A 12816-nucleotide genomic window follows, 5' to 3' on the forward strand; every position below is an offset into this window, starting at 1 on the left:
AACTATTCTTCGTCGTAATTTTGGTTATTCCTATATTTCTAAACAGGCATGCAAATTCTGAAACTTCAGGTGACTCCCCGCTCTAACTCCCAATTCTCAAATTAGCCTTTCGGAGCCTTGCCCCTATTGCGAAATCTTACCAGTCCATCCCCAGAACCCAGAGTCTCGACCGCTCGGGGGGGGGGGGGGAAGGGGGGGAGGGGCAGCGCTGGCGAGCCCCCCTCCTCTCAGTAGTGCTCTGCGTCCTGCCCGTGAGGCTCCGCGGGAGTCTGGGGTCGCGGCCAGGTCAGGCACCAAGCCGGCACGGGGTGCGGTCCACTCGAGGCCACAGCTCCCGAGGTCTGGGGTTCGGGTCATCCACGTGGTACCCCGCGCTGGCTCTTGCAGTTCTGCGCCAGACCTTACACTCTGGGCTGCATGGGTCCTAGGTAAGGAAGGACCCCAAGAGGTTGTACCGGCTCTGCTTCGTCCCGGCTTAAGGTCTGAACGCTGTGCCGGGGCAGTTCCTGCATCAGTCTCCTGGAGCTCATCTCTAAAACTTTCTAGGCATGAGGGACACCCCTCTCCCCAACCTACAAACCCCACACTCACGGACAAGAAATGCGCGTGCCCGATTATAGAGCGCGCGCCCAAGGGAAGGGAGGGAGGGAGTGAAGGGCGCTTAGGCCCCGCCCCCTGCTCGCTTATAAAGCCCAGGAACGCGAGCCGGCCACTCAGTGGTTTCTTGGTGACACTAGGCGAAACAGCTCGAACCTTCTCACTTTTGGCTTCTCACTGCAGCTTCGACGTCGGGGTTTTGCCACTGCCAGAGCGCCGTCTCAGACTTAATACTCCAAAGAATTTTGGCAGATCACTCCCTCAGCAGGTATGCACCGCGGGCGGGGCGGGTTGAAGTTGTGGGGGCTTGCCTAGAAGCGCTGAGTGAGGGGTACAATCTACTTTGCAGGGTTCTCTGCTGGGTGCGTCCCACATCCCGAGCCCAGCTCGTGGACACAACTGGAACTCCAGAGACCCAGTCCCCTCTGCTCCGTCAGCCAAATTCTGAGAAGTTGAGTGGGGAACCTCTGGGAGCCTGGCGCTGCGCAGCGGCCTCCCCTGCAGGGCCTGTCACCCGCTTGGCGGGTGCAAATGCCGCTGGCGCCTCTCTGCGCCCCTGGGAGATAAGCGTCTGAGTCAGGCGGAGTGCAGGCTCACCCTGGCCGCGCTGGGGGCCCCCCGCTCGCCTCCTTGCCCCGCCCGCCGGTGCGGCAGGCCGGGACACTCAAGCTCCGCTCTTTTTTCTCCTTTCCCAGGGTCTGCGCATCGCCGCCGGGATGAAGCTGGTTCCCGTCGCCCTCATGTACCTGGGCTCGCTCATCTTCCTAGGCGTGGACACCGCACGGCTCGACGTGGCGGCAGAGTTCCGAAAGAAGTGAGTGGCTGGCAGCGCCTTCCCCAGTCCTGGTACCTGCAAGGCAAGGGAAACTGACCAGTGGTCGCCGAGGGGTTAGAACTGAAGAGGAATGGGAATGGGCCAAGACCTCGCCAGGACGATTGCGAATGGAGTCTCTTTGTTTTTTAGATGGAATAAGTGGGCGCTAAGTCGTGGAAAAAGGGAACTTCGCGAGTCCCGTAGCTACCCCACCGGGCTCGCCGACATGAAGGCCGGGCCTGTCCAGACTCTTATTCGGCCCCAGGACGTGAAGGGCGCCTCTCGCAGCCCTCAGGCCAGGTAACTATGCCAGGCGCTGTTGCGGATCCCTCCTCCTTTGCCCTAGCCCTGGGGATCATCAGGGCTGTATTGCAGTTGAGATGGAGATGGCAATTTCTAGCTCCCTCCGGTCTTAGAGTGGCTGCGTTCCCGATGCCTGAGACCAAAGACCTGCTTGGTGGTGGTGGTGGTGATGATGGTGGATGTGGTGGTGGTGGTGGGGGTCTCACATAGCCTTCCTTTCCCGTCTCCAGCAGTCCTGACGCAGCCCGCATCCGAGTCAAGCGCTACCGCCAGAGTTTGAACAACTTCCAGGGCCAGCGGGGCTTTGGTTGTCGCTTCGGGACGTGCACGGTGCAGAAGTTGGCGCATCAGATCTACCAGTTCACGGACAAGGACAAGGACGGAGTCGCCCCCAGGAACAAGATCAGCCCTCAGGGCTACGGCCGTCGACGCCGACGTTCACTGCCCGAGGCCGGCTTGGGTCGGACTCTATTACAGCCTCCAGAGCCAAAGGCGCGAGGGGCCCCGGACTCCCGGGTGCATCAAGTATTTGCCACCCTCCTTAGGATTTAGGCGCCTGGGCAGCAGCGAACAGTCGCGCAAGCCTCTCGCCGGCACCTCTCGGGCGGGAGGGCTTCCGCGAGCCGAGCCCCTCACTCAGCCCATGGGCCGGGGCTGAGAACAGCCCCGAGAGACCGAGAGTCCAGGAGGCACCGTCCGGCAGCCAGCGAGCACTGGCTTTGCAGGAACGCGTCCTCCGCGGAGGAGAGACAGTGTTCTCTTCATACTAATTGGGGCCAGGTGCCCAGGGTGGGGAGGTGGGTGCAGAGGGAATCCAAAGGAGCGTCGTCTGCCAGGCTCACGGAGAGGAGAAACTGCGAAATAAATGCTGAGACCCTCAGAGGCAAGGGTCTGAGCCACTACCGTGCCCGCCCACAAACTGATTCCTGATGGGGTGTCACCCCACCGGGGTGCAAGCCTCACTATTACTTGAACTTTCCGAAACCTAGAGAGGAAAAGTGCAATGAGTGTTGTATATACAGAGGTAATTATCAATATTTAAATTTGTTGTCAAGATTTTTTTGTAACTTCAAATATAGAGATATTTTTGTACGTTATATATTGTATTAAGGGCATTTTAAAGCAATTGTATTGTTCCCCTCCCCTCTATTTTAATAAGTGAATGTCTCAGCGAGATGCAAGGTTGTTTGCTGCGTGGAATGTGAGAGTGTGTGCGTGAAAGAGATGAGTTACCTCTTGTGGAAGAAGAAAACACCATGTCTGTATAATCTATTTACATAAAGTGGGTGATTTAAGAAGTAGCAAACCAATAAACTGTCTCAGTGCTGATTCATTCTCGGGTCACGAGTCTTGGGAGGGAGAGTGTCCCGGGTCTCGGTCTGCCCGGGAGCCTTGGGGTCCTGCCGCCTGGCGTGGGAAGGTTAGGACGGCTGCGCTGGCTGAGCTGCCGGAGTAACCCTCTACGGTGGGACGCGCGGAGCGCGTCTTGCTTGCCGCTCGGGGCTTTGCGGATATGTTCCAGGTCTCATCCTCGTGGGGCAGGGGGGCCGGGTAGAGTAGAGTGAGCCCTTAGTGGGGAGGTGAACTTGGACTCTCGATTGCGCAACAGAGTCCCAGATTTTATGGAGTGGCTCACGAAACCCCGCGCGAAAGCGCCCCTCGGAGAGTTGGGGTGGTCTCTGAGGCTTTCCAGCTAAGGAGTTTCCCCCTGCCGCAGCGGTGCTAAAATTAGAAGCGACTCCAGCAAAAAGCGCGAGCTCCTCCGGGAAGTGCTCAGCCGGGCCAGTTAACCCCAGTCCTCTCCCGGTCCGGAGCCCCAGCGAGTCGGCGGGCTCATAAGCGATGCTGCGGCGCCCCCAGCCGGCCGCCTCCGACGTGCCAGAGAGCCGTCAGGCGGTACGTGCGGTTTAATAAGTCCTCCTACGTGGGAGTCAGCACACAGCCTTAATGAAAGAGGAAAGAAAAAAACAGTTTGCAGATGCCAACCAGGACTGCCCCCCCCAGACCTGTACCGTGGCTCACTGTTCTGGGACCGTGACTCAGCGCCCACACGCTGCGCAGCGTGCAGCTGCTGACCGGAGGCGGGCCGGACGGACGTGCCGCCGGAACCGTGCGCCTGCGACGGCCTGAGACCTTCATTGTTCCCGCCTCTCCTTGCCGCTCTCCTCTTCCTTCCTCCTTCCCAAGACTTTTTCATTTTTTTTCTACACTTCTCTCCCTTCTTCCTTCCTCCCCTTTGCTTAAATTTATACCTAAACATCTTAGACAGTTGACCCCAGTTCTGGTGATACAAGCCAGACACTAAGCTCCAGTGGGTGACTAGAAGGGCAGCGGACATTGAAACAGTTCGGACAGAAGAGGAGGAGAGGAGAAGGCACCCTACTATTGATGCCCCTGTCCCATTGGTCTCAGTCAACATCCTGGAGATCCAGGATGGAACGTTGGTGCTTCTGGGTGATCTCAGAAACCTTCCTGGTGAAGAAAATCTGACGGAGAGTTTGAATAATAAAAGCGTTTCCAGGGCAGCCTACCTTGTTTTTGTTTTTGCACCCATTGCATACCACAAGGTCCCTTCTGAGGGCCTAGAATAGTTCCTTTCAGAAAAAGCCTGAGTGAGGCTGAAAGAGGGCCAAGGTCTGGGGTCCAGAGACTGCCTGCTTCTGAAGCAGTTTCCAGTTCAAAGAAAGTAGATCCTAGTATGTGGAATGTCTTTGAAGACCATCTGAGACCTCTGTTTTGAGCACCTGGCTGTTGAACCTGTAGTCTTCATATAGTTCATTGTCCTATTTGATCTTAATTTTATGAGGTTTGTTAGGATTCTAGGGGTTACAAATGCAGCAAGAGCCCATCCTGTCCTCAAGATCCTTCTAGTAAAATTCACTTAGAGGGAGCTCTGTGCCAGGCACTGCACAAGGTGCAGGGGGTGTATTGGAAGAGTAACTACAAAATCCAGTTTTGGAATTCCCATGCCAGTGAGTGGTTTTGAGTGGTCTGAAGGGGCTACAAAAACCAGAGAGCCACAAACACTTCAGGCTTGCAGACAGTAACTCGGGGTTAAATACTCACCCTTCTCCTTGAGCCAACGTTTGTCCCAGAGCCACAGAGCCCTTCAGCCAAACCTCACCCTGGCAGAGTTTCAGCCGGCAGGCAAAGCTGCCAAAGGCAGGTTGGGCACTAGCTTAGGGCTGTTCTGAGCAGGGAGCAGGCATTTGCCTTCTGCCCAGGGAGTCTTATGACTCCCTTCAGGGAATCCAAGGCAAGTGAAAGAGATGGTTCAGCTCTGAGATGAAAAGGCAGCTGCTCAGATGGAGTCCTTCCCAACTAAAAAAAAAATCAGTGATTGGAGATGTATCTGAAGAGAGAAGAGACCTTCCTTAAACCAGTCCAGTACAAGTTCTGAATTGACTGAAGGTCGTCATCAAACTGTGGAGACCTTCTCTGTGAACCATCCAACCTTCCTTCTGAATTTTTTTTTTCTTTTCCTAAGGTGTCAAAGCCTGTCAGGATAAGGCCTCTCGATTCCAAGAACACATCGTTTATCAACAGTGATGAGTCATTTGTGAGCTGATCCGACCTGTCGGTGGCTGAAGAGTAGCCACAGCTTTTATCTTTAGCTACTGTTGCTGGCTGTGGGAATGGTACCATCCATTTGTAATCAAACACAATGTACCAAGCAGTTTCTTCAAAAGCTGACACCTTGGCTGAGCAGCTAAGGGTGGAAGGGAATGATGGGGAGGAATGGAAACCGATTTCTTTTTTTAGCACCTGCTTTGTATTTGACATTCTCCTTGCCACTTTAACCTCTTATCTCATTTAATTCTTACAGCAGCCTTGTGGAGTGGGTGTTATTATCTCTGTTCTGTCTGCGGATAAAGAGGTTGAACCTCAGAGACGTAAAGTAACTAAGCCAAGGTCACACAGTGAGTAATCAGGGCTGGAGTTTGGATTTGCACTCAAGTGCTACAGGCTATTTTGATGCTATGAAGACATAGAGAGTAAGGTGGGATAATTTTAACATTTGAATTCTCAAGCCAGATGTCCCCAAATGTCCTCTAATATGAAGATGGCTTGGGTAGGTGATTTCCACCTGTGGTTCTGAGAGATTTACATGAGGCTGGTAGAACTGGAAACCAGAATGGCTTCAGTGGTATGCTCAGTGAGTGCAAAATAAATAAATGAAGTGAGTTTTTAAATTCTTGGACCTGGTTTGAAGCGGGGATTATAAATCAGAAATAGTCTCTTTCCCCCCCTGAGCTAAGCTACTGACCTCTTTGGTTTTTGTTGCCAAATATAGTTAGAACATACACTGAAGACCTCAAGAGCTGGCTTCTGAGAGGAAGGCCTTCTGAGCTATTCCTGGCCAAACCCAGTCCCACACTGCAGGTCTTGAGTCGCCTGGAAGGACACCTGTGTCTACAAAGCTGCAAATAGAGTTTCCACCCTTAGGTGGAAGCTTTGTCTTTGGCAACTGCTGCCTAGGCCAGCTTTTCAGCTGACAGAGTTCTGAGTGCTGCCCCTCCTTTCCCCAGCTGGGAAGCCAAGGGTCTTGTTAGCTTGGATCCCACAGAGCTTTTTGACAAAGCCTGACTGGAGGCTTGGTCTTCATTTGCATGGGAAGAAGGGTGAGGCTAGATAGCTATTTGGTGGTCCCACTGGTCTCCTTCCAGAGTTATTTTGGAACGTTCTGGAAAAATAATAAAATGACTGTGACCACACAGGCAGATGAATTTACTAGGTTATTGTACATCTATCAAAAACCAGAAAGTAGTTTTGAGTATTAAGATGAGTTTTTGAGAAGGAAATGCATGTTACTTATTATACAATATTTATTCAGTGTAAAAAAAAAAAGAAATGATTCACCTTTCATACCACTCCCAGAGAGATAACCACGACTAGTATTTTAGTGTTTACCTTTTAAGATGTTTTTAGACATATACACATATACACATTCTTAAAAACTGAACTTGAGTCCAGAGAGCTGAATTAAACATACTCCTCAGTTTAAGGCAAGTTGTTGTTATCCGTCTTTGCAAGGCTTCTCTCTTGTTGTAATTATTTTTTTTTCTCCTTTATTTCCCATCCCCCTTCCCATGTCCTCCACAGGAACTGTCTTTCATATGTTTGATATTTTACTTATTCTATGCTTATAATCCCGTAAAATTGTTTTGTGATTTTGTGACTATGTGTTTGAGTGTGTATGTGTTCTGTGTGAAGCACTTTATCATTCCAAACTTGTTCTTTCCAATTAATCAGTATCAGCTCTTCTTTTCAGGAACAAAGACCTGCTGATTTTAGGACTTAATAATGCTCAGGTTCTTGATGTCTCATCACAGAAAGAATTCGGTGAGAGACAGTGATAGGTTAAGAAGTGGATTATTTAGAGAGACGTGCACTCCACAGGCAGAGTGTGAGCCATCTCAGAAGGAGAGAGCAGCCATGACTATGTGTTTTTAACATACAAGTATATTGTGTTAAAATTTTTCCATGGGGTCGCTAAAGAGTCGGACACAACTGAGCGACTTCATTTTCACTTCTCACTTTCATGCATTGGAGAAGGAACTGGCAGTCCACTCCAGTGTTCTTACCTGGAGAATCCCAGGGACAGGGGAGCCTGGTAGGCTGCCGTCTATGGGGTCGCACAGAGTCGAACACGACTGAAGCGACTTAGCAGCAGTAGCAGCAGCATATTGTGTTGAAAATTTTCCTACTTTTTCTTATTAACCACTTAAAAAATAATTATCCAAGTAGATTATTCCTTCTTACAGCTGCATATTATGGAGTAACAATGCATCTACCACATTTTAATTTTTTTGTCTCTTAATGAGAGACACTTGGATTGCCTCTAGCCCCTGTTTGCCACAAATAATGTATACAAGAACATCCTGTTTCATGTCCTCTAATGGATCTGAATGAGAATTTCTTCAGATTATATATCCAGAAATGGCATCAAGAGACTTCTGCAGAAAATGCTAAATTTTGTGAGATTACTTTTCAGAATGCCTGTAACCAGTTTGTATTCCCACCCACAGTGCATGTTCCTACCTCCCCGTCTCCCTGTCAACCTCTGTATGGATTCACGTTTGCCATCCAAAAGGGTATACATTAATAAGGTACTATTGATTTAACTTCCATTACTGATTACTACTGAATTTTAGCACTTCATTTATTTTATTATTTTAAAGGTAAATTCTTAGAAGTAAAATTATTTAGACCATTTTCTCACTCCACATGCAAATGTAAACTAAAAATGTTTTAAAGATTTACATGTAACCTCTGAAACCTTAAAACTTCCAGAAGAAAACATAGCCAATGTGTTCTTTGATGTTGGTCTTAACAAAAACGTTGCTTGTCTCCTCAGGCAAGGACAACAAAAGCAAAAATAAACAAATGAGACCACATCAAGCTAAAAAGCTTTTGGATAGCAAAGGAAGCTATCAACAAAACAAAAAGGCAACCTACTGAATGAGAGAAGATGTTTGCAAATGACTCATCTGATGAGGGGTTAATATCCAAAATATGTAAAGAACTTGAACAACTCAACATCAAAAAACCAGTCTGATTAAAAAATGGGCAGAGGATCTGAATAAGTATTTTTCCAAAAAAAACATACAAAAGGTCAGTAAGAGCATTGAAAAGATACCCAACAACACTCATCATCAGGGAAACAAAAATCAAAACCACAATGAAACACCACCTCACATGAGTCAGAATGGCTATCATCTAAAAGACAAGAAATATCAGGTGTTGTAGAGGATGCAGAGTAAAAGCAATCCTTGTCACTGTTGATGTGAATCTAAATTGGTATAATCTCTATGGAAAACAGCATGAGGGGTCCTCAAAAAAAAAAAAATTAAAATGGAGCTACCAAGCAATCCAGCAATTATACTCCTGGGTATTTATTTTTAAAAATAAATGAATAAATAAAAATTTTTTTAAAAATTAAAATAAAAAATAAATAAAAATAAAAATAAAAAAATAAACATGCTAATTTGAATAGATGTGTGCAAGAGGAGCCTGATGGGCTACAGTCCATGGGATAACAAAGAGTTGGACACGACTGAACTATTAAGCACACAGCACACATGTACCTGTATGATACACAATAGAATATTCAGTTCAGTTCAGTTCAGTCCCTCAGTCGTGTCCGACTCTTTGTAACCCCATGAATCGCTGCATGCCAGGTGTCCCTGTCCATCACCAACTCCCGGAGTTCACTCAGACTCACGTGCATCAATCAGTGATGCCATCCAGCCATCTCATCCTCTGTCGTCCCCTTCTCCTCCTGCCCCCAGTCCCTCCCAGCATCAGAGTCTTTTCCAATGAGTCAACTCTTCGATGAGGTGGGCAAAGTACTGGAGTTTCAGCTTTAGCATCATGCCTTCCAAAGAAATCCCAGGGCTGATCTTCAGAATGGACTGGTTGGATCTCCTTGCAGTCCAAGGGACTTTCAAGAGTCTTCTCCAACACCACAGTTCAAAAGCATCAGTTCTTTGGCGCTCAGCTTTCTTCACAGTCCAACTCTCACATCCATACATGACCACTGTTGTTTAGTCATAAATAAGAATGAAATCTTGCTGCAACAGACATGGATGGACCTAAAGGGCATTACGCTAAGTGAAATGTCAGACAGAAAGACAAATACTATATGTTTTCACTTACAGATAGAATTAAAAAAAAAAACGAAACAGGACAAAACAGAAATAGATGCAGAGAAGAAACTAGTAGTTGCTAGAGGGGAGGAGGATGGGGAATGGATAAAATAGGGAAAGGGATTAAGAAGCATAAACCACCAGTTGCAGAATAAGTAAATCACACGAACGTAATGTACAGCACAGGAAATATAGTCAATAATATTGTGATAACTTTGCATGGTGCATGCTCAGTTATGTCTGGATCCTTTTACCAGGGAATTGTATAGAGGGTGCAGTCTGGTCACTGTGCGTGCGCTCACTTGTGTCTGTCTCTTTGCGACCCCATGGACTGTAGCCCACCTGGCTCCTCTCTCCACAGGGTTTTTCCCTCCAAGAATACAAGAATACTGGAGCAGATTGCCATTCCCTTCTCCAGGGGATCTTCCCGACCCAGGGATGGAAACCCTGTCTCCTGGTCTCTGGCATTGTCAGGCAAATTTTTTACCACTGAGCCACCTGAGAAGCCCCAACTTTGCTTGGTGCATAATCTATAAAAATCACTACATTGTATACCTGAAGCTAATATAGTATTGTAAGTCAACTATATTTCAATAAAGAAATAAGTAAATTTATTGAGCCCATGAGTATGTACTTTTTTGTTAATTACTGTATACATATTGCCAGATCAACCTCTGGGATGATCAGTTTTTACTTCTACTAACAGTAAATGTCAGTCTCCTATATCCTTAGAAACACTGAGCATTATCCCTCTTTCTTAATACTGTGTTATCTGATAGGTAAAAATGATATTTCTTATTAGAAAGTTTTATTCTTTTCCTATGTTTTTAGACTACATTTATATATTGCTAATTCTGCACATTTTTAGTTGATGCCTTCATTATTTTTAAAAGAAAAAAATTTATTTATTTGGCTGCACTGGGTGTTAACTGTGGCATGCAGGATCTTTAGTTGTGGCATGTAAACTCTTAATTGTGGCATGTGGGATCTTACCAGGGATTGAACCTGGGCCTCCTGCGTTGGGAGCCTGGAGTCTCAGCCACTGGACCACAAGAGAAGTCCCTATACTTTCATTCTAATAACTCTATAATCTTTATCAGCTGACTCTTAGTCATCATGATTTATTTCCTATTTCTGTAATTTTGGGTTCTGAGCTCACCTTGTTAAAGCTTCTGGGTTGAGGTGAATTGCTCCAGAGAGGTTTGTGTTTGTTTTTTCTTACTGCTCCAGAGTTGTTATACCAGATTTTTTTTATTGGAGTATAATTGCTTTACAATGTTGTGTTAGTGTCTGCTGTACAACAGCGTGAATCAGCTGTATGTACATATATATCGTCTCCCTCTCATACCAGCCATTTTTAATATTAATTTCCTGATTTGGTGTTTGTAAACCATGCAGATGGCTTTTGTGTTGGAGAAGTGGAGCATAGCTTTTGGAGGATCCTGGATTTACTCGAGTGTCTCAGTTCCTTTTCTTCTGTCCCTAAGAAAGTTTCTTTATTACCAGGGAGAGGAAAATCCTCCCCGAAGCCCGAGCAACTATTGATACTTTTCAGTTCAAGCTCTGCATTCTGATTTTCAGTTACCTTGGTTTGGTCTCTTGTGAATTTTCGGTATGTTCATGGGAGTTCAGTTATCTATTTAAAAGGATGTTAAGTATGCTTTACTTAACATGTCTAGGTGTTTTATAGTAGTTAAATTTTTAGCTTATCTAGTTTGCCATTATCATCAAAAATAGGAGTCAGTATCAACTCTTCTCATTATTACTTTAATTTATAATATTGATCAATGGTAATGAAATATTTTTCACATCTTTATGATAATTTATATGTCCTCATATATATTGTTTTGTTGCTGTTGATCCTTTTATTCTATTGAAGTGTTTTTTTAATTTGAAATTCTCCTTAATTTAGGAATATTAAAGTTTTGTCACATACACATATTCCTTTTTTTGTGAAATGTGATTTATTTTTTTGCCCTATAAAACTTTAGATATTTATATAAACAAAAATACTAGTTTTTCCCTTAATTTTTGCCTTTGTTGGCTTGATTAGGAAGTCCTTCTATCTTAATATTTCAGAATATTCACCTATTTTTCTATTATTCATCTGATTTCATTTTGTACTTTAAACATTTTAAGGTGACTAGAATTTATTTTGTATTTCAGAATATTCATCTATTTTTCTATTATTCATCTGATTTCATTTTGTACTTTAAACATTTTAAGGTGACTAGAATTTATTTTGGTATATGATGTAAGGTAGAGATTTAACTTTATTTTTTTTCCCAAATGATTAGCAGTTATCTAATACATATATTAATACTAAGTAATATACATTTTCTGCAGGACTTAAGAGGTTTCCTTCATCATAGACTACAGAGGTTTTCTTCATCATAGACTACAGAGGTTTTCAGACTGTGTCCTATAGAGCCACAAGGTTTCCTGGGGTTACTTCTGCAGATTCCTGGGGAGACAAGGAGGAAGAAAAAGAGCTAGACTCTCCAGCCCCAGTGGTGGTAGTCGTAAAGAACCTGGCAGCCGATGCAGGATACGTAAGAGGTGAGGGTTTGATCCCTGGGTTGGGAAGATCCCCTGGAGGAGAGCAGGGCAACCCGCTTCACTCCCATATTCTTACCTAGAGAATCCAATGGACAGAGGAGCCTGACGGGCTACAGTCCATAGGTCCGCTCAGAGTCGGACATGACTGAAGTGACTTAGCACACACACTCTAGTCTCAAGCGGAGCAGGTCTACTCTTTTTTGTTTTGTATGTTGGGGTCCCATGTCAGGGTTTATTTGAAGAAAGAATTCATCTGCCTGCAAATCATTAATACAGCATAAATCTCTTGCAATTAAAAATTTTTAATTACTTTTTGTTGGAGTATATTTGATTTATAATGTGTTAGTTTCTGCTGTACAGCAAAGTGAATCAATTCTGCGTATACATATATCCACTCATTTTTAGATTCTGTTCTCATATAGATCATTACAGAGTATTGAGTAGAGTTCTCTGAGCTATACAATAGGTTCTTATTGGTTATCCATTTTATATATATATTAGTGTGTACATGTCAATCCCAATCTCCCAATTTATCTCTCTCTCTTACAATAAATCTCAAACTATAAATGTTTGAATTTGTTTCTGGCCCTTTTATTCTCTTCCATAGTCTGTCTTTTCCTATACTAGATTAACAATTTAAAAAATTGTTACTTTTCAAATTTAACAACAAAAAAATTGAGATAGTAACTAAAGAACTCTCATATACCTGTTATTAAAATTCAACAATTATCAAGACTTTGTCACACTTCTAAAGGAGCCTCTTGAAAGTGAAAGAGGAGAGTGAAAAAGTTGGCTTAAAGCTTAACATTCAGAAAACTAAGATCATGGCATCTGGTCCCATCACTTCATAGGAAATAGATGGGGAAACAGTGGAAACAGTGTCAGACTTTATTT

At 45.2% G+C, this 12816-nt stretch overlaps 1 protein-coding gene across 4 annotated transcripts; it reads left to right on the forward strand.

The window, feature by feature from the left end:
- On the forward strand, window positions 695-3047 carry ADM (adrenomedullin). Of its 4 annotated transcripts, XM_018059530.1 has the most exons (5): window positions 716-865; window positions 947-1048; window positions 1293-1411; window positions 1562-1711; window positions 1945-3047. In XM_018059530.1, exons 3-5 carry the CDS (start codon window positions 1314-1316, stop codon window positions 2264-2266), a joined length of 570 nt encoding a protein of 189 aa, XP_017915019.1. In that variant the 5' UTR covers window positions 716-865; window positions 947-1048; window positions 1293-1313; the 3' UTR covers window positions 2267-3047. The 4 variants fall into 4 exon arrangements, with proteins under 4 accessions (XP_017915018.1, XP_005689756.1, XP_017915019.1 ...); XM_018059529.1 differs by lacking the exon at window positions 947-1048 and having other exon boundaries at window positions 695-865; window positions 1948-3047; XM_005689699.3 differs by lacking the exon at window positions 947-1048 and having other exon boundaries at window positions 697-865.

The sequence above is a fragment of the Capra hircus genome, chromosome 15 (assembly GCF_001704415.2).
Source record: "Capra hircus breed San Clemente chromosome 15, ASM170441v1, whole genome shotgun sequence".
NCBI lineage: Eukaryota > Metazoa > Chordata > Mammalia > Artiodactyla > Bovidae > Capra > Capra hircus.

What these genes read in the sequence shown, in the direction of transcription:
- ADM (XM_005689699.3), top strand. Translation starts at nt 1,314, where the DNA reads ATGAAGCTGGTTCCCGTCGCCCTCATGTACCTGGGCTCGCTCATCTTC. An exon ending in GCGGCAGAGTTCCGAAAGAA is followed by an intron (nt 1,412 to 1,561) that starts GTGAGTGGCTGG and finishes TTTGTTTTTTAG; the next exon opens with ATGGAATAAGTGGGCGCTAA. An exon ending in TCTCGCAGCCCTCAGGCCAG is followed by an intron (nt 1,712 to 1,944) that starts GTAACTATGCCA and finishes TCCCGTCTCCAG; the next exon opens with CAGTCCTGACGCAGCCCGCA.